Source organism: Spodoptera frugiperda, chromosome 8 (assembly GCF_023101765.2).
Source record: "Spodoptera frugiperda isolate SF20-4 chromosome 8, AGI-APGP_CSIRO_Sfru_2.0, whole genome shotgun sequence".
In the NCBI taxonomy this organism is placed as follows: Eukaryota; Metazoa; Arthropoda; class Insecta; order Lepidoptera; family Noctuidae; genus Spodoptera; species Spodoptera frugiperda.
In genome coordinates, this window is record NC_064219.1 from 11,077,860 (window position 1) to 11,099,800 (window position 21,941).

At 34.6% G+C, this 21,941-nt stretch overlaps 2 protein-coding genes across 6 annotated transcripts; both read left to right on the forward strand.

The window, feature by feature from the left end:
• The first annotated feature begins 1,204 nt into the window (after positions 1-1,204).
• Positions 1,205-5,303, forward strand: LOC118275808 (uncharacterized). Of its 4 annotated transcripts, none has more exons than XM_035593885.2 (5): positions 1,205-1,388; positions 2,834-2,896; positions 3,330-3,500; positions 4,284-4,311; positions 4,539-5,303. In XM_035593885.2, exons 2-5 carry the CDS (start codon positions 2,834-2,836, stop codon positions 4,664-4,666), a joined length of 390 nt encoding a protein of 129 aa, XP_035449778.1. In that variant the 5' UTR covers positions 1,205-1,388; the 3' UTR covers positions 4,667-5,303. The 4 variants fall into 4 exon arrangements, with proteins under 4 accessions (XP_035449778.1, XP_035449779.1, XP_035449782.2 ...); XM_035593886.2 differs by having other exon boundaries at positions 3,333-3,500; XM_035593889.2 differs by lacking the exon at positions 2,834-2,896 and having other exon boundaries at positions 1,209-1,388; positions 3,333-3,500.
• A 7,593-nt stretch (positions 5,304-12,896) lies between these two features.
• On the forward strand, positions 12,897-21,724 carry LOC126910940 (trichohyalin-like). Of its 2 annotated transcripts, XM_050695422.1 has the most exons (4): positions 12,897-13,053; positions 15,618-15,674; positions 15,755-15,901; positions 17,920-21,724. In XM_050695422.1, the coding sequence occupies exons 2-4, from the start codon at positions 15,618-15,620 to the stop codon at positions 20,674-20,676; spliced, it is 2,961 nt and encodes a 986-aa protein (XP_050551379.1). In that variant the 5' UTR covers positions 12,897-13,053; the 3' UTR covers positions 20,677-21,724. The 2 variants fall into 2 exon arrangements, with proteins under 2 accessions (XP_050551379.1, XP_050551380.1); XM_050695423.1 differs by lacking the exon at positions 15,755-15,901.
• Positions 21,725-21,941: the final 217 nt, after the last annotated feature.

Sequence of the window (21,941 nt, forward strand, 5' to 3'; positions counted from 1 at the left end):
GTTTTTCGAAAATTTCTCAGTAGTAACACGGAGTCTGGAAATGTGACCGCTATATGGCAATAGGCTCACCACCTATTACAAGGGACTTACAACATAAATTGTGAAATGTATAATGTGCACCTCTGCCTACCCTTCGCGGAATAAAAAATAAAAAAACCTCTGTTGACTAACTCTTTGGTTACACTCAATCAAAGAGATCTCGAGCTCTATTGCAAAATAGGTATATTGCGTGGGTACTTTATACCCCAGAGTGTGAGGTATAGAAAAAAGTAGGTCTTCCATTACATGGGGCTCACATAACTGTTGAAATTGGGTCCGGCTTCCTACTTTGTCGACTCTACACACATAAAGAAGGCGCGAGGAGACGCTCCGGATGCAGATTCATATTTTAAGTCTACGTAGTAAGTCTGCGTATACATTAACTAGCTACTTCCGCACGGTTTCACCCGCTCTGCTTGGCTCCTATTGGTCTTAGCATGATGTTTTATAGACTATAGCCTTCCTCGATAAATGGACTATCCAACACAAAAAGAATTATTCAAATCCAACCAGTAGTTCCGGAGATTAGCGCGTTCAAGCAAACAAACAAACAAACTCTTCAGCTTTATAATATTATAATATTAGTATAGATAAGTATAGATATCAGTATAGATTTCCTGATTTTAAAAGGCTCTTCTAGAAGTGGTTGAGAAAATTAACATATTGTACGTAGGTACGCGTTCCACTTGAACAAATTTTCGATACTACGTTACGTATACCTATTACGTAATTTACACCAATCTGAGTAAGGCGTTTGACAAAGTATCCACCTCATTGAACTTTGTTTATGTTTTGCAGAACGATTCCTTATTTACTTAAGTTAAGGTCCTATGTCCTCTAGATGGTGCTGAGCGTGTCTACACAAGTACTCCATCGCGACCGGTCATGAGCTGAGGAGTACCACAGGGTTTACACCTGAGACCGATTATATTTAACTATTTTTAGTGAAATAGTATATTTGAGAAACACACCTATGACACAGGAGAAAATCCTAGTGTGAAGAATATAACTGAAATACTGAAATTAATATCGTTTGATTTGATAGTCAAAATAATGTTACCTGGGATGAGAAATAATAAAAACGAAACAAAAGATTGTTTTCCAAGAAAGAGATTAATGTATTACCTACCTATAATAATTACCTACGCAGTATTATATCAGTCAGTACCTAGAGTGACACATCCTAAGCCGGCTTATCGATTGACTCGCGCTAGTTTGAATGCAGCGACTGAGTCATTCAGGTGTTGTTCGCAAATATCTTAAATTTAAATTACTTCCTTAATTTTATATTTCGACAAACTGGAGCGAGAGAGGATTCAGCAAACATTGCTTTGAACTCAAATCACAAGGTAGCTTATTTAAATATGTTTTGGTGTGGTTTTTACTGTATTGTGCACGTACCAAGCAACAACCTGTTTCTTTTTGTTCAGTGATACTAGGAGATCTGTCAGCTTTGCCTCGGTACATTATAATTTATAATTTTTCTTGCATCTTGATCCATTTTCGAGGTAGAGGTTGCAGTTTTTCGGCCAGTGTTGTTAATTATTAATCGTGTGTTTTAACTTTTCTGTAAATGTACGTACTTATATTATTATTGATGTTATGTGTGATTGAACAGCTTATTGTCTACATGAGACTATGAGACCAACAAGTTACACTATATCAGAATGTAGATGTTGGAATAAAAGACGCGTGTGTTCAGTACGACGATTATTAGGAGACTAACTTAATTCTAAATGTTCAATGTTAAAGTACATGTACTTCTTGTTAATGCTACACACAAACACACACGCACACACGAATGTTACTTATATTACGCTTACACCACAAGACGCTATAAAAGCAAGAACAGAAACACATGTCAATTTAAACGGTCCAAATGTTACTAATATTATAAATGCGAAAGTTTGTAAATTCGTGTGTATGTTTGTTACGCAATCACGTCAAAACGGCTGAAGGGATCGGAATGAAATTTGGAACGGCAATAGATTATGGTCTGGAATAGCACACAAGTTGCACACATGCACTTATAAATAAAGATATATAAAAAAATATCTGTAATTATGATTTATGATACCTATGGGTACCTACACATACCAAAGTAATGACAGAGCCTCTCATTTAGATTAGACCAAACAGTTGTTATCTTTTACAAGTATTTTGATTAAGAAATGTGTAGATAATAATATGAAGTAGACTGTGTATGCACAATTGATTATCTTTTACATAAACAATCGTAATCTCTAGTGTCTGGGGTATTCCCCGAGCGGTGGTTATCGCGCTCTGTCAATCCGTCCGGTCCGGATATTAAAACTATATAATATATAATATTAAAACAAAACATATACTCGTAGTAAACATAACATATACTGGTAAACACGCCATTAACGGTTCACCACAGATGGGGCCCAGTAGGGCTGATGCCTGATACGGAGCTGCGGACTACCTAGCGGGTTTACCGGGGCTCCGGTTCGAAAAGCAGGAGTAGGAACGGGGTGGTTTCTAGTCAGTAAGAGTCTGACACTCCCTCTCGCCTCGCTCAAGACGAGAGAAGTCATAGGATGACTTTTACCCCTCAAAAAATAAAAAAAGAGGAGTCCACTGCTGTATCATGGCCCTTCTCTACAAAAGAAGGGCTAGCCTTTGGCATAGTTGGAGATCGCAGTTGAAATAATCAGGTGGAACTGAGATTTTCCCAACTGCCCGGTCTCTGTTAAATGTAGTCTCTTAGTCGGGTTTTACGCCACCCGACGAAGATTTTAATAGAGTATGTGACGAAATATTTTGTTTATAGATGACTGAAAACGAACCTGCACGGTACGTTGCGCTAAGTGACGATAGCTACAGTTCGTCTAAGGTAAACTACCTTAAGTCTGAGCTAAACCTAAGTCTACTGACGTTTTTGACATACATTTGCAGCCATTTATTGTCTAAATTACTTTTTTAATTTCAATGTATTTTCACTGAGACGTAACTGGAAATAATGAAAGCGATTTGGGTCCAATCAGATGAAAAAATGTTATAAAAAATTAATGCATTTTTGGAGACTTTGCTTGTTGGTTTGGCTTGTTGTACGAAACGTCAGTCGGAAAACCTTGCGTTGGTTTTGTTAATAAGAGCGAGTTTATTGTTTATATTTAACTTATAGTACTGAACAATAAATGTTTCAAACAATCGTTGATTAACAAACTTCGTTCAGCCTTCTTCACGAAGTTCAGACGCGCCAAGTTAACTTTGACGCTACTGTAATTTTGTTTAACGTGAGCTAACACATAACTACCTGTTCACAGCAGATGTTACCTACTGCACCACCACCACCACCACCACCACTACCACCGCGTGCTTGCATTGCTGCGCGTCGTAAAATGTCTGAAGAAGATTCAAAGCGTCTCATGAAACGATATCGTGAAGAGGCCTTTCGTCTTGACGATGGGCGTCTTGACAGCAAGCGTCGCCGGGAGGCAAGTACATTATAATAAGTCATTGTATACATATTATTTCATAACCTTTATGGTATAGATATAGTATAAAAAAATGTTTATTTCATCAACCATTATCTATATAAAAAAAATCAAGTGTAGGAACAACCTTTTAAGCAAGGGTGTGCTCGTAGTAGAAGGTTCTTCTTTACTGATGATATTTACTGAGATGTATATATATAGATAACTAGCTACTTCCGCGCGGTTTCACCCGCTCTGCTTGGTTCCTATTGGTCATAGCGTAATGTTTTATAGCCTATAACCTTCCTCGATAAATGCACTATTCAACACAAAAAGAATTATTGAAATCGGACCAGTAGTTCCGGAGATTAGCGCGTTCAAACAAACAAACAAACAAACGTGTGCCTATAACCTTCCAAAAAGAATTATTGAAATCGGTTGTTCAAACAAACAAACAAACAAACAAACAATCAAACAAACAAACTCTTCAGCTTTATAATATTATAGTATAGATTATGACTTCTCCCTGCCTACCACCTCGCATCAGAGGAATAGCTATCGGTGCTGCATTGCACTCCGATCGGATAGTGGCATTCATATGTACCCTTCAATAGCACGATATAGCGATGGTCAATATAGCATCGCTGTGATGATCGAAGCGCTGTTGTTTACTCAACTGTCGACGCACCGCTACTACTGCCATCGTCTGCCTTTGCCGTTGTCAGTTGTATGCAACGGACAATGTAATAACAATACTGAGTAAACCAGATACTATTTTATTTATTCACCCATCTCTTGTTTTAGGTTGCGAGTGCAGCCAGCAGTCGGGATAGTAAGTTCAAACATTATTTATTGACACTAATAAAGATCATATTAACAATTCCTTTAATTTTAAAAGAAAAACATATTTTTTGCATAACTAGCTTATTTACAGGAGGGGTTGACGTACTTACGTATGAACTTATTGTAATCCTATTCTAAATTGAAACGTCAGCTAATAATATTTTATTAGCACCTTGTACTTAGTTGGCCATCCACTACAGATGCAATTTTCCCCAGCCCCACCACCGCCGCCGCCGCCACTGCCACCATGCCTGGGACGAGTGCCCCCGCCGACACTACCGCGGGTGCGCCTGCTGGCCGCTAGCCCAGTGCTACGTCCTCGTGTCAGACCGCGCCGGCACTAAAGTGTGCCATGAACATGCTCATCTAATGTTACATATACATGTAAACCAATTTTTATACAAGTTATAAATATGTGACCATCATTCCACCAGGGGCCCTTAGTCTGCTATTACAATTGTGTCACAATGGTCGAGTGCAAGAGTGACGGAGCTATGTAGGTTGTATAGCTCCATCCCTCTTGCACTGCTCAGTGATCGACCATTCTGACACAATTGTAATAGCAGACTAAAGCCCCAGGTCTCTTATGTATATGTTTTAGATGATTAAACAAAATGATGAACTCTTTGAGATTGTCAGTATGTATATGTGAGGACCATGTCAGATCAAATTGTCCCTCAGTATATTAACATAGTAAGTTCTACCATCTGTGTTGCGCGTTGCAATGTCTCTGCATTGTTCTCATATATATGTACAATTACTGATTGGAAAAATGTATCAGAGAAATTGTAAACATATATATTTTTTAAAAGTAACGAATGGAGTTTCTTGCTCGTTCTTCTCCATTCGAAGATACACTTTGGAATGAGCACCTAGCTTCACTGACGGACTGACTGACAGACTATTTTTTATTTCTTTCTTTGTTGACGTTTTAAAGTACCTAAATATATGGTTTAATTGGAATAAATGATTTGAGTTTAACTTTGATGTTGTTTTCATTTCATATGTAATATGAGATAATCTCGTTATGATAAAACTGTGCTAATAATATAATACTGCCTCGTTGGCCGAGTACTCGCAAGTTTACATAACTTAATTCCCTTCGGTTCACTTCACGATGGCGCTGCTAGACAAATGGCAAAACGTCATCGTTATTTGGTTGATATTCAGAGAGGTAATTAGGTTGCTTATAGGTAGGCGTGCTCCATCGTCAGTCACATCATTGCTTACCACCAGGCGAGTTAGAGGCCAAACACTGGGCACGGTTAAAAAATCTTTGCTAGATACTACTCTAAAAGACAAAGGTCAAAGAGGTCTCAAAGACCTCCTTTCAGAAGGAGTACAACCCTTTTTACTGGTGGTGGTAATAGTTATGCCACTAAAGTAATCTGTTGGTGGCGTAATATTTCCACCACCATAATGCTGGGTGTACATGACAGCGAGCGGAGATAGCAACTGCAAGGACACTTCGACACATCCCAGCTTCCCAGGGGAGGTCGAGGATATAGGTACGTGCAACAGTCTAGGTTTAGAAACTTGGATCAATAATAAAAATCATCAGTTAAAATCATTTTATTTCGAATAATATAGTCAATGTAGATGTAGATACTCTTACTACTGCTAGATAGATACACCTTCCAAAGCGTAGATTCGTGTACATGAGAACTAGCAAGAAAGTCTGAAATAATGAAACATTAACAAAGTTAATCTGTACATTATAATATATTGCTACCAGCTTCAGCCTCTGGACCGCGTTCAGCGGCGTGCGGTTCGGATTGTTGAGTGTCGGGAAATTTCAAACGAACCTGGGACTACTCTGGTGTTGTGGGTGTCCATGGGCAGCTCTGATTGCTCACCATCAGGTGACTCGTTTGCCTCCTATTCCATATAAAAAACGAACATGTTGATGTTATCTCTAATAAATATCGACTAAGTCCTTAATCTGGAACACTTGATCGTAAGTGATAGAACATAGGTACTGCGTAGTTGTTAGGATAATTATTATTATTATATAATAGGAACGACATTTCTAGAAGTGATTGAGTACATGAACTACTTACTAATTCCACTTACTAGTGCATGTACTCAATAACTTCCACGAATAATATTTTAGCTATTGAAATGCTAACAAAGGTTTACATCAAATTTAGTAAAGCGTTAGATAAAATATAATTCAAAATAGTGATTCAGAAGATTCGAAAATTTTTCATTAGTAGCCCGGAGTCTGGAATTGTGTCCGGTATAATTATGGCAAAAGGCTCACCCCCTATTACATGGGACTTATAACACAAATGGTGAAAAGTGGGTGTACATTGAATAGCGGCATTACGTGTCGCAGTGAGCACCTCTGCCTACCCCTTCGGGGATAAAAGGCGTGACGTTGCTTGATTCAGAAGATACAGCATCACATTTTTAGTGTGGCAGAGCCAAGCTTCGTCACGAATAGGCAGGCTCGACCGGAGTGATACCACGGCCTGACAGAAAACCGAAGCGACGTGAAACAATGCTTGCGTTGTGTTTCGTTGTGTGTGTGAGGTTACCGGAGGCCCAATTCCCCCCTTCGCAATCTTCCCAATCCCCGATTCCCCAACAACTCTCAAATTCCTAACCCCCAAAAAGCCGGCAACGCACTTGTCTCTGGTGTTTCAAGTGTCCATGGGCGGCGGCGATTGCTTACCATCAGGTACGTCTGCTTGTTTACCGGTTTTCATAAAAAAATCAGCATTGACTATTGAGGTGGTTAACTTGGCTAAGTGCGTATTTGGCAGATCGATCTTTCTTTGAGTGTTCAGTAGATTTGATAAGTCAAATCTATTATTAATGGATAGTGTGCATTTGTTTTTATCTACCTGTTACCTCTCAAAACTTTTTGAATGTTTGCTGACGAGTTGAAATCAATGGACTGACAGTAAGTTTAAAATGAAGATTAGGAGGAAAACAGCACGAAACCTGAAAGAAATCAATCTAAATCGAAAAAGATGTGAAATAAATCTATACATATGTAAATAAGCTCTCTGGTTCGTTATTTAAAATTACCGCGCTTTCTTTGAATATTGTCTGTGGTAAAAGAAAACTGAGAATATGTCTGAAATGTAATATAAAGAGAAAAGACTATTGATTTATTTAGTGGATTTATTTAAGAAAGTTTGAATAGTTTATAAAAACTAATTGTTAGGAGCAATAGCATTTAATGTTGTTTCTCTTTTTACAGGTTAGTATTTGTTTGAGTTGTATTTTAGATATAAGTTTAATTTGTTAAACATGTATGGTACCTAACCTACCAAATTGTTTAGTATTTTGATTAAAATAAATAACTCTTTTTACAGAGCAACAACTTGGGCTTTTGTTTCAACTAACTTATTACAAAACAACATTAATTATAGCTGTTGTCAACAATGGAGAAGTTGAAATTCGAATTTGTTGTCAAACCGAGTGACGACCCGAAAACAAACATAATATGCTTAACATCAATTATGGATGCCAATAAAAGTACTTACTTAATTCCGGAGCAATTACAACCGGTGAAACTACACGATGTCTTAATAAAGTCTCAAATTTTCCAAAAAGTAAAAACTACATTGCAAAAAAGACATGAAAAACGACAAGTATGGATTTCTATTACACCGGAGTTACATGATATCTACATAGATGGTGATGGAAATATGCAATTTAAAGGTTATTTACTGGAAGAAGTTACATCAATTGCACAAGACCAGACTTCTACGGAAACGCCAATAGAAGCTCTTTCAAAAATTTTGGAAAATTTTGCTGAATCAAGAAAGGAGCCTAGACAGTTTAATTTGAAAAAAGTATCTGAAATGTTTGTTATTGATAAGTTTACACAAAAAACGTCAAATGTCACACAGTGGATGGTTATCTTCGAAACAGAATGTACTCGTTTAGGTATAACTGATGATATTTACAAAATTCAAGTTTTAAGGTTATTTTTAGATGATTCTTGTCAGGATTGGTATAGCTCTATGCTTATAAAGCATACAATGAATTCTGAATGGAGTATTTGGAAAAATAATTTTTGCGAAACATATATGAACAAAGGTTGGACACCGGTAAGGTATGCTATTTTATTTAAGTATAGGCAAGGCTCGTTAATAGAATATGCATTAAAAAAGAGAGACTTTTATTAGAGACTAACAAGTTTATAGATAAAACTACTTTAATAGATTTAATTGTAACGGGTTTACCTAATTTTATCGCCGATGAAATTGATAGAAATAACTTAAAGGAAACAGAACATTTATTCAATAGTATTCGTGGGTTAGAACATTTGAATAAAAAGTTTGTAGGAAAAAAGGAAGTATATTCAGAAAATAGCATTAAAGAAAAGACTTTCAAGGAAAAACCATGCAAAATTTGTGAAAAAGAAAAGAAAGGAATTCGGTATCATTCAGAATCCGTTTGTTGGTTTAAAAATAAGGGAGGTGATCGGTATAAAAAAGAGTCAATTAAAAGTATTAATAATTCTGAATTAGAAATGAGTTTAAATGAAGTAGATCCAAAAAACTAATAATTCCACCATTAATCAAAATTAAAATTTTAATAAATGGTTCCTTAGAAACATTTGGGGTTTATGATTCAGGATCAAATGTAAGTTTAATTAATTCCAGATTATTATCCTTAAAAAATTATCACACTTACAATAACAATAATAATCAGGCAAATTTAAAAACGATTAATGGTGTAAAAAAGTCTATAGGAATAGTAACATTAAAGATTAAGATCTTTCAAATTGAGAAATACATAAATGTTTTTGTTGTAGATAAACAAAACTTTGACCATGATTTTTTAATTGGCTTAGATTGCATAAAATCTTTTCAACTAATTCAAAATGAAAACTTGGAAATAATACAAAACGTTAACAATGAGGAAAATAAAAGTAATGAAAATATTCCTGGCTTAACAGGTAACAAAATTCAAAACTTGCAATATTTAATTGATGAAAATATTGAAAAAAAGAAAAACACAGGTAAAGATAATTTTATAACTGAAGATAAATGTGAGATCAATTTTAATGAACACATAGATATTTCAAATTTCAACATTTCAGTTGATCATTTAGACGTTCAACAGCGGTCAAAAATAGATGAGTTGATAAACAAATATAAGTCACTATTTGCGAAAGATAAATATGATGTAGGTTCAGTTAAGGGCTATGAGGCACATATAGATTTACTTGTAGATACATATTGTAGCAAAAGACCATATCGATGTAATTTTGAGGATAAAAAAGAAATAGAACAACAAGTTTCAAAATTATTAAAAAATAAACTTATTGAAGAATCTTATAGTCCCTTTGCAGCTCCTGTAACACTAGCCTATAAAAAAGAAGAAGGGCGAAAATCTAGGCTATGCATAGATTTTCGGGATTTGAATAAAATAGTGGTTCCGCAATCACAACCGTTTCCACTTATAGAGGACTTAATGGTAAAAACAAGGAACTGTAAATTTTTCTCAACATTAGATATTAATTCGGCATTTTGGTCTATTCCATTAAAAGTAGAAGATAGGAAAAAAACTGCATTTGTTACTCAAGAAAATCATTTTCAATGGACCTGTTTACCGTTTGGTTTGAAAACTTCTCCTGCAATCTTTCAAAGAATATTAAGTAGTATTATTAGGAAACATAAATTATCTAATTTTACAGTAAATTTCATCGATGACATTTTAATATTTTCCCGGACATTCACGGAACACATTGAACACTTAACCCTGCTATTAGAAGCAATCTCAAAAGAGGGCTTTAGATTAAAATTCTCGAAATGCAATTTTGCACAGGATTCTGTAAAATACTTAGGTCACATAATTAAAAATAATGCAATCAGTCCACTTAAGGACAATCTAATAGCCATAAAAGATTTTCCAACTCCAATAACAAAAAAATGTTCGACAATTTTTAGGTAAAATTAACTTCTATGGAAAATACATACCAAATATATCAATCATTTTAGAACCATTACACAATTTGTTAAGAAAAGACCAAAAATTTATTTGGACAGAAAAATGTCAAGAATCTTTTGATACAATTAAGAATATGCTTTGCTCAAGACCTATATTAGAGATCTTTGATCCAGATTTGCCTATACATATTTATACAGACGCTAGCATACAAGGTATAGGGGCTATATTGAAACAACCACAAAAAAATGGAGAAGAGAAGCCATGTGCATATTTTTCGAGAAAATTAAATGATAGTCAAAAACGAAAAAAAGCTGTCTACTTAGAATGCTTAGCAATAAAAGAAGCAGTAAAATACTGGCAACATTGGCTCATAGGAAAAAAATTTAAAGTGTTTTCAGACCATAAACCTCTAGAAAAACTAAATATTAAGGCAAGAACCGATGAAGAGCTAGGAGATCTCACTTATTACTTATCACAATTTAATTTTGAAGTGATATATTCACCAGGAAAGGACAATTTCGAAGCAGACAGCTTAAGTAGAAACCCTGTATTAGAACCACACGTGAACCAGGATGAAGTCTTAAAAATCGTAAATTTTATTAAACTAGAAGATATACAAAAAGATCAAGAGAAAAATGAAATTATAAAACTTCATAAAACTAAACTATTATTAAGAGATAAAGTATACACAAAAAGAATAGGAAAAAAAGAAAAAATTATACTCACGGAAGAATTTAGTAAAGAAATAATAAAAAATATACATTATACATATTGTCATATAGGGGTGAAACAATTAGAAAATAAAATCAAACCATTCTTTACAGCAAAAAACTTAATAAACAATATTAAAAATATTTGCGATAATTGTGAAGTATGCTTAAAAAATAAAACTAGAACTAAATTTAAATATGGATTGATGTCTCACTTGGGTCCTGCCACTTACCCTTTTGAAATAGTGTCTATAGATACTATTGGTGGATTTGGTGGCTCCCGCTCTACAAAAACCTATTTACACATTTTAGTAGACCATTTCACCAGATATGCCTACATTTTAACATCAAAAACACAAAATTCAAATGACTTTATAAAACTAGTAAAAAAAGTTATCCCTGATAATAAAATTGAAATGATCCTATGTGATCAATACCCAGGCATAAACTCCAAAGAATTCAAAAGTTTTTTAAAAACGAGAATATAACCATTATCTTTACCGCAGTGAATGCACCTTTTTCAAACGGTTTAAATGAACGTTTAAACCAAACTATAGTTAACAAAATCAGATGTAAAATTAATGAAAGGAAAGATAAAATGGCTTGGACGACTATAGCTCATGAATGTATCCAAAAATATAATGAAACTGAACACACTGTTACAGGATTCTCCCCAGTATATTTATTAGAAGGAAAAAATATTAATATCTTACCAGATGAATTAAAAACACAAAAATCAAAAAACGATTTACTACAAGATAGAAAGATAGCTCTAGAAAGAACTATAAAATCACACAATTACAATAAAAAAATTTTTGATAAAAACAGGATAAATTGTCAGTTAAAAGTGGGTGATCTAGTATATGTGGAAAATGGGAACAAGTTGAATAGGAAAAAACTAGATGAGATAAAAATAGGCCCTTATAAAATATTAGAAAAATTATCTAACTCAATTTATAAGATAGATACAGGATGCAAGAAAATTGAATCAAATTATTTTCACATTACTAAAATTATACCGGTGGTAAATAATTCTCAGTAGTTTAAGGGGGAGGGGGAGATGTAAATAAGCTCTCTGGTTCGTTATTTAAAATTACCGCGCTTTCTTTGATATATTGTCTGTGGTTAAAGAAAACTGAGAAGATGTCTGAACTGTAATATAAAGAGAAAAGACTATTGATTTATTTAGTGGATTTATTTAAGAAAGTTTGAATAGTTTATAAAAACTAATTGTTAGGAGCAATAGCATTTAATGTTGTTTCTCTTTTTACAGGTTAGTATTTGTTTGAGTTGTATTTTAGATATAAGTTTAATTTGTTAAACATGTATGGTACCTAACCTACCAAATTGTTTAGTATTTTGATTAAAATAAATAACTCTTTTTACAGAGCAACAACTTGGGCTTTTGTTTCAACTAACTTATTACACATATAATAAATCTGTAGAAGGGTCAATTCTGTACAATGAAACCAAACCTAAATATGTGATTAAATTTTTTTTGTCTGTCTGTATGTTTAGACATCACGTAAAACTAACCTTTCGATTTCGATGAAACTTGGTATAATTATACCTTATTATCCTGGGCATAAAATAGGATACTTTTTATTCTGGAAAAATACGTAAAAAAAGAATACTTAATTTTCTGTTTTATACTACAGAACGCGAGCTCAACAGCAGTAGCTCAATAGAGGGATCTCCTTAATTATTATGGGCCTAGCCGTATTTGGGTCCAATAGATATTTATAAGATGTCATTCTCAGAGTTACTCAAAATGGAGAAATAAAACATCCACGCGAAGACCGACATCCGCGCGGACGGAGTCGCGGGCGGAAGCTGGTAGACAATATAATAAAGAAATAAAACAAAATGTTTCTTGGAAAGAGATTTATTTATTAGCCACGCACCTACGCAGTATTATATCAGTGACGCGATCCTGAAGCCGGGTTATATTATCAATCGGCCCGTGCCAGTATGTATACAGCGACCGCGCTGTTCAGCCGCTGTTTACGAATTATCAGTTGACACAAAGCTTCGATATTGACAATCTTCAAGTCCGAGTATCAGAGGATCCAGCTACCTTCATCTTTCTCTAATGTGATCACAAGGTAATTATATTAATTTATAATGTTCGTATGGTTTCATGCGCTGTGCTGTGCACATGCCAAGAAGCAATGCCAGTTTGTTTTTTTGTTTTGTTTAATGATTCTACAGGATAAGTAGCTTTTACCTATATTCAATATAGGCGCGTAAGTTTGCAACTGCGGGCTGTCTAACGAGTTACTGATGTTCCGGCTCGAAAAGCAAGACGGGGTGGTCTGTAGTCAGTAAGAGTCTGACACTCCCTCTCGCCTTGCCCAAGGCTGGAAAAGCCACTCGATGAATTTCCCACGTCAAAAAAAAAAAAAACAATAGGCCCGTAAGTTAGGACAGTGTTCCAGAAGTTATATTTGAACGCGATTACTCAGGGGACAGAACGCTTGACTGTGTAACATAGTCACATAGGCACATAGTCAAACACAGGTCAAGTGTGGGAGAGCTATGCTTCGGCACGAATGGGCCGGCTCGACCGGAGTAATACCACGGCCTCACAGAAAACCGACGTGAAACAACTCTTGCGTTGTGTTTCGTTGTGTGAGTGAGGTTACCGGAGGCCCAATTCCCCCCTTCCCAATCTTCCCCATCCCCATTCCCGAACAACAACCCTTAAATTCATAACTCCCAAAAAGCCGGTAACGCACTTGTAAAGCCTCTGGTGTTTCAAGTGTCCATGGGCGGCGGCGATTGCTTACCATCAGGTAATACGTCTGCTCGATTACCGGCAAGTCCCATAAAAAAAAAAACAGGTGAAGTAAAACTTGAAACTATGATCTACTTAAATGTAGTCTGAAAGATAATTTTCTATTTATATAAACGACTCTCAAAACAATTCGATTGAAACTTACCAATCCTAATTAAATAGAATTTTCTAATACCTTATGGTGATGTAGAGATGCGTGTAAGTTTAAGTAAAAACTCTTGTGTTATTAGACGCTGAAAGGAAAAAAATCCAGTTATAAATCATCATCATCAGATTGTAAATATTCCACTGCGTAAAAAAAAGAGTAAGTAGTCAACTCGGACTACATACGAGTACCTACGGCCCATTTGGGACGAGTTGCAGAAAATAAAATAAAATAATATTTTTAGTCGTCAACTCGTGTCACGTCACTACCACAATGAGATAAGGTACAGTCAGTAGCAAAAGGGTTAGTGTGGAAATAATAAAGTTCTATTACTTTGTTGAAAACAAAAGATTTTCTAGGAACTTCATTCTATCTATGTTATCATTTACTTCATAAGTGACCGCCATGACCATTGTTTAAGCCACACATGTTAGTAAACATGTGTGTGTTCTTAGTAATTTTGGTTAACACGTCATGAATTTGTGCGATTGCTAAAAAAAATTTGGTAATAAATTATTTAACCGACACTAAAAAAAAGAGATTTATGAACAAAACGAAAGTAAAGAAAAAAACTATAAAAAAATATTTTTAATCTTGTGTTGCTAACTGTACCAAACATTGATAAAATTTAAAGATCCATACAAAAAAAAGTGAGACGAGTTGACCACTAAAAACTTAATTTATTTTTAATTTCCCCAACTCGTCCCAAATGGGTCGTAGGTATGGGGTCCGAGTTGACTACTTATTCAAAAAAAGGCCTCTTCTCGCACAAAGAAAGAATAAACATTAGTGCTTCATTACCAGTCTTGCTGGCGGGTCGGAGTTTACATAAAAAAATCTAAATAGTAATTAGAACTTATATCTAGACCGAAGTGGTTCTCCCAATGGAAATTTCGTTAGTAACAAAGGCCTCTAGATTAAGGCCAAGCATTTATTATCTTTTTAGGCATTCAGATTAACAATTATACCTAGATAGTGTAGATAAGTTGATTGCACCTAAATATCTTTATCTTTTATTCCCAGAACTGCAATCTTTAGGTACCTACGTCTCACATGTAGGTAAAAACATTTATCTTTACTGAAAAGTTACCGATACCATTGCACGCACCTAACCGTGCGATTTTCAATCAACAATCGTATCTAGTGTTAACGTTAAGAATACAGACATTTTTTGTGTGATTATAAAAATAAATATATTAGGTACCTAATTAACTACAATTTTTATCATTCCTACCCCTTGGGGAATAAAAGGCGTGACTTTAAGCTGCATGCACGACAGGGTCCTTAATTGTTACCCATATCTGATTTAAGAACTTATTCCACATTAAGGAAAGGAAATAAAGATTTTGAATAACTGCATGCACACCGCTACAGTTAAACAAGTCAATCCGTTCGTAACATTATCATAAACAGGCGTCCGCCTCTCCGCCCCTGCTACTGCCCGATGTTCCCTGTGAATGAGTCGAATGTTTCGTTCATTCAAACCTTCTCCTGACAATTACGAACACGACAAAATGGAATTATTCAATTTGTTGATGTAGTCCTACAATTATAGTATAGACCTACAATTATAATGTTTTTTTTTTAGTTTACAGAGATTAAGTCACGCTCTTCCGTTTGTCGTGGGCGCGGTTCTATGATATCAGTTAAATTAATTACAATAATACATATTTCATGGAGTACAGCTACCTAATATAGATTACTCATGATGGAATAATTATTTATAGATGGGTGGAACCGACCGACATGACGTCAAGTATGGCGATGGCAGCGGCCCGTCGGAGGTAAAGTTAGAATATAATTAGGTTGTTAGAATAATACATTTTGGGACATTGGAAATCATAGCACAAAACGGTGTTTACAGAAAGCCGATCCGGCGGCCGATGCCGAAGTTGGCAACTTAGCTGACGCATTTATCCAGTACATCAAGAAAAAATATGGTGGACACAAGCGTCTCCCTCCAGACGTTGCGTCCCTTGCCAAACTCTGCCGCGAGGAGGCAAGTAAACCGGTAAGTAATACATTACATAGGTACACAGGTTATTTCATATTAATTTATCGCAAGTTAAGAGCATGTTTTTTTTTTTTTTTTTTTTTTTTAAATAAATTTATTCAAAGTTTTAACATAAATTGTGGCCTTAAATCTAGACTCGCCAAACTGTAACGTTTGATGGCGAGAAGCGCTCATTTAACAATTTTGACAAATCAAATAACTAACATTAAAGTCTGTATAAGTACATGACATAGCGTATTAAGCTTACAATTTTAACTCAATATACTTAATAAAATAATACTGACGTAGTTAACTCCACATTATAAAACAATAATAAAATTAAATAAAACATAAAAACTTAAAAACTCAAAACAAAACAAAAACAATAATAATCTACCTCTTTAACTCTAACAATATTCTTTTTAATTTCGACTTTAGAGATCCTTTACTATATTTCTTCCCCTCTGCTCTTAATATATCTATCTTGTTAAATACTTTAGGTACTAAGTAAGCGGATGTTCTTTTTCCATAATAGTTTTTAATTTTTGGCACAGTCAGTTGGTTTTCTCTAACCCTACGTGTATTATATTTGTTCTGAACGTTAATTTTAAACATTTCCTTATAATAATATTCCAGTCCAATTAAATAGTCTACTTTTTTATCAACGGGTATGATTTTACAAATGGGAAACAATCTATCATACTCTTTATTGCACTCAGCTTTAACATTTCTACTTACTAGGAACTTTAGCAGTCTTATTTGTATATCTTTAATGTCTTTTAAATATGTTTTGAATGTTCGGCCGTACACAAGAAGACCATAACTTAACAGCGAGTCTGCAAGTGCGAAGTAAACTAATCTTAACGTCTTTTTGTTTAATACAAATTTTAGCTGGTAAAACTTACTTAACACAGACCTTAGTCTGTTACAAATGTCGTTAACATGCAATTTCCAACTGAAATTGTTATCTACTGTTAGGCCTAAGTATCGAAATTGTTGTACATATTCTAGTTTATTACAATTACAGTTATATTTGTTTCTGTGTAAACATTCATATGTATGCCCTAAAATTGCGACAGATTCAGTATTTACAGATTTAGCATTCCGATGAGATGATGTGTCGACTAGGCAGCGTTTGATGTGTACCTAACGCCCTTACACACATAGGATATTAATTGGACCATTATTCAAAATGATCAAAATGGTGAAGATGCTCGGCCATCGTATCGTGTGTAGCAATGTCGGGGTAATTGCTGCGTTCGTCCTGTAGGGCTACTCCGGTTCTCGAATGCGAAGTTTCGTTGAATCTTTGACTTTATTTTATTTATTAATAAAATTACTTAAAATACGGTAACGTTTTATTTTTAATGTAATAAATTAATCACTTTATCTGGACATTATTCATAATAGGGAATCTAAGTCAAAGTTCATGTGTAATTCAAAATGTCACAAGATTAGGTAGATAAAAATTTGTCTTTAAGATCAAATACTAATTTGTTTTGGCATTTTGATTCGCATAACGTTATTAGGCCTAATGACTTATGTAGAAAATTGTGGTGGTAAACTTGTAGTGCTTTATACATAATTGCGATCAAACTAATTTGCTATAGTTTCTGTAACAATTAAATAATAATGTTGGTTAAAAATTTAATATGCTGTGCAACAAAAGTTAGTGACAGAACCAAATTGCTACAAAACCGACTCCACGTAGTCTTGTTTGTCCTATCCCTAAAGTGTAATTTAAAATCGCGTAGGCGCGTAGGAGCGAGGCGGCCCGCGGGCTGAGGAGCAGGCGGCTGCTAGCGAGCCACCGTGGCTGAGGCTACAACAAGCCAAAGCTGCGGAGCTGAGCGAAAGCGCAGTGGTGAATATTACGGCACGTAATGCCACTATAGAATGGTGAAAAGTACCAGTACCTACTTTTCACCCTAATAATTATTAGGGCTATTTGCCAGGTCGTAGTAAACAAACAAACAGTAAAATCTGTCATATTAATATTATTTTACATTTTTAACACATTTTCTGTTTATTTTCAGGTTGCATCACCTAAGAAACGGAAGAATACATGTTTGCTGAGAGATCCAGAATACAAAGCAAAAAAGGAAAAAGTAGATGAACTTAAGTCTCAATTGTCAGAGGGTAGGAGAGAATTCCGTGATTTCGTAGTCTCTGAACAGGTAAAGAAACGAACAGAACTCATAGATAGACATCAGCGTCGTCTGCAAAACAATATAAAAAAACTTGAGGATTACGCAAACAAGAACAACATCGACGTTGACAAAAATTTTTCAGATTTGAAAATACATATAACTAAATCAAAAGAGGGTAAAGATATTGAACAAAATGAAGAAAATGAACCCGACTTGATAAAACAACAATCTGAAAAGAAAATTAGAGATGCACAAGAGCATCAAGCTAATGAAGAAAAAAGAATACAACGTGAAATTGAAATAATTAAGAAACGAGAAGAAGAAATTATTCGCATTTTAAAAGATCTTCAGGAAAAAATTGATAAAAAATTGTTGAAGGAAAAAGAGCGTCACGCTATCAAAAAACGAGCGTGGCGTAAACAAAGTTACCAACTTAAGCAAAAATATATAACGGCAAGTTCTGAACTAAACAAAAAGCTAGAGATTTTTTTAAGAACTGAAGATGAAAAGAAAAAAGAAATTAACGAAAAAATTACGAGTCTTCATCAAAAAGAAACACAGGAGAGAGAGAGTATGGCAAAAAGAATTGAACAATTGCAAAAAAAATGCGATAATAAAAAGATAGAATTCGAAAAGAACATGTCAATTTTACAATACCAGGAGAATGAAATGAAAAGTAAAATAAATAAGGAAATACGTAATATGGAGCTTCATGAAGAAAAAAAAGAAGAAGAAATAAAGAAAAATATTGAGGATTTAAAAAACTATTTAACTCAAAATAAAAAAGAATTTAACAAAAATATACAAAACATGAATCAACGTTTGGTAGCGGAGGATAGTAGAACAAGAAAAGAAATAGAAAACAATAAAACACGTGAAGCGAAAGTCCGAATTGATATGGAAAATAAAATTAAAGACTTTCAAAACCAACTAGCTGAAGCTGAAACTCAAGCTAAGCTAAATATCGAGAGAATGCAACGAGAGGCAGATGAGCAGGAGAAGGTATTTTATCTTCAAATACAGGAATTAGAAGCAAAAGAAAAGAACATTAACACAGAGACAGAGAAGAAAATTCGTCATCTAAAAAAGACATATCGAGATAAAATAATAACAGTGCAACAAAATGAAAAATATGCGCAACAAATCTTAGAAGAAAACATGCTAATTTTACAACAAGAAGAGTCGGATATAAAAATAGAAAGTGATAAGAAATTGTTTATATTGGAAAACAAGTTTGCTATAGCCCGAACAGAACTTAATAAAAGAATTGAATTGTTGAAAATGGATGAAACTGAAAAGGAGCAGTTATTAAAAACTGAAATTGAGCGTTTGCAAGATATTGAAAAAGAATCAAAGGATAAAATTAAATTATTGGAAGATCAGTTATATAAAATTCAGAAAGAAGAAAAAATAAGTGTTAAGTTGATAGCTGAACGTCAAAAAGTAATAAAAAATGCTATTGAAGCTCAAAAACATAAGAATAATATCATGAACCAAAGTATCAATAATTTAGAAATTACACTAATTAAGCTAAAATCAGACGTGGAGGAAAGCCGTGAGAAAATAAAACGAAGAGAACAAGAAATTCAAACAAAGAAAAACATTGAGATACAAAAGAAACAAGAACTAGACAATATCATTAAAACATTAGAAGATGAGTTAACTGCATATAGAGTTCAATTTGATGAAAGTATGAAAACGATGCAAATGCAAGAAGCTATAAAAACCAGGGAACTCCAAACTGAAATTGAAAGCATGAGAGAAAGTAAAAGTCAAAAAGAAGATATTCACAGAAGGAATCTGAAACAACTGCAAATGTCACTGGATAATCAAAGGGAACAACTGAAGAGGGAAATCGAGGCTTTGCAACAGATTGAGGCTGCAAAGACCCACAAGATTGAAAACGATATACAAAACCTCCAAGCTACTAAAGAAAGAGTGCGCGCTGAGACCGAGAATAATATCGCTGCACTTCAAAAAAAAGAAGCGCAGAGAAGAATGGAAATAGAAAGAGAGATACAAAGCCTCCAAAAACACGAGAAGAGAGTACGTGCTGAGACACATAGCAATATCGATGCACTACGACAATATGAAACGCAAAAAAGAATAGAAATTGAAAACGAGATACAGAGACTCCGAGAAGATGAGGAGAGAGTACGCGCCGAGGCCAACAGTAACATCGCTACACTGCTGCAAGCTAAATCTGATGCCCAACAGAGTATAACTCAACTGGAAAAATATTATGCTGAGACAAAACAAGTACACGAAGCAGATATTGAGGACTTGACACGACAAGAAGCTAAGGAAAGAGCTATTATTGAGGAGAATATTAAAGCGTTGCAAGATGACTTGGCTTCGAGACAAGAAGAGTTTGAAATTATCATGGACTCTCTGCAACAAGAAGAGGACCGAACAAGGGGAGAAATCGAAGCTGAAATTGAAAAACTGGACGATGCTGAGACCAACAGGAGAGAAGAACACAATAAAATTATTGATGATCTAAAGCGTGATTTTCTTGAAAAAAAATCTCAAGTAGAGTCTGAAATTCGAAGGATAAGTGAAATTGAAGTTCAGACAAAAGAAAATATAGAGAGACACATACAAGCTATGGAAGCTATACTAGCTGGTACCAGAAAGAGGTAGTGCAGTAAGCAGATATTACGACCAAATACATCCTACGAAACAAGCTACTTTATTTTAATGATGAATGGAGCTCCATGCACTGGTGCGCGCTCCAGTAATATATTTTTAAAATACATTTATTTTGTTTTTGAGAGCCATTCTCACGGCCCAAGGGACTGTATTATATATGTTACAGTCATAGTGATTAAATAGCAATTATTCATAATAACTGGTAATTGTAATAAGTGCCAAATTCACTAAAAAATGTAAAAAAATAATCACTTTATCTAGACATTATTCATAATCAGGAGTCTAAGTTAGTCAAAGTAATAATACATGTGTAACTCAAAATGTCATAAGAGCCTTACTTGTAAGAATAACTTGTAAGAATAAAAATTAGTCTTTAAGATCAAATACTAATTTGTTTTGGCATAAATTTGATTCGCATGACGTTAGTAGGCCTTTTTTTTTGGTGACGGTGGGAAACCTTCAAAAGGCGTCTAGCTTTTTGGGGATAAAAGACTAGGGAGTGTGGGATTTTTACCTCACTAAAACCACCCCGTGGCCACCCTCAACACCTGTAAGGTGCACGGTGCAACGCCTGTTACGGCACTTCCCTAGGGAGACGTTGTGTCTCCCACGAACCTTGCTGTGCAAGTTGCACGGCAGCACGTGACCACTGTGCCACCGTCTTCCCTGAGGTCACTGGGTAGGCGCCTAGAGTCCCCACTCTATGCGCCCGTGGCCCCAAAGACGTTAGTAAGCCTACTGACTAATGACTTATGCAGGAAATGGTGGTGGTGATATTGTTTATTTGTAAAGGACATACTATAGTCAGTACGATATGTGCTATAAGTTACTGAACTATGTGCTGTATTCACTCTGTATTGTAGAGATATATATTCTGTACATCATGTATTAGCATGTCTCACGCCTAGTGACACTTTACTGGATCTGTACCTCTGCTATAATTAGTTTGTACCGACCCATTTACAAATATAGCAATTTAAATTATGTATGTCATTTTTTTATATTGTTTTTCTCATAATTATAATATATTCCTTATGAATCAGTGTTTTATTAAGAGTTAATAAAATATGTCCCAATTTTTTTAAAGAAATAACCCCGATGAAGTAAAGAGAAGTTATCACCTCCACTAATTTAACTTGTCTTAATATTATGATTTACTTATTTTCAAATAATTAAACTGAAGTACCTAACTCGCGCACTCAGAGTCATTTAATGGTTACTTAAGTTACTTAAGAATAGTTTAAGTAAGCATTAAA

Coding starts and splice junctions, on each gene's coding strand:
- LOC118275808 (XM_035593885.2), top strand. CDS start 2,834: ATGACTGAAAACGAACCTGCACGGTACGTTGCGCTAAGTGACGATAGC. Junction 3,501..4,283: donor ACAGCAAGCGTCGCCGGGAG/GCAAGTACATTA, acceptor CTCTTGTTTTAG/GTTGCGAGTGCAGCCAGCAG. Junction 4,312..4,538: donor TGCAGCCAGCAGTCGGGATA/GTAAGTTCAAAC, acceptor AATTTTCCCCAG/CCCCACCACCGCCGCCGCCG.
- LOC126910940 (XM_050695422.1), top strand. CDS start 15,618: ATGGGTGGAACCGACCGACATGACGTCAAGTATGGCGATGGCAGCGGC. Junction 15,675..15,754: donor ATGGCAGCGGCCCGTCGGAG/GTAAAGTTAGAA, acceptor CGGTGTTTACAG/AAAGCCGATCCGGCGGCCGA. Junction 15,902..17,919: donor GCGAGGAGGCAAGTAAACCG/GTAAGTAATACA, acceptor GTTTATTTTCAG/GTTGCATCACCTAAGAAACG.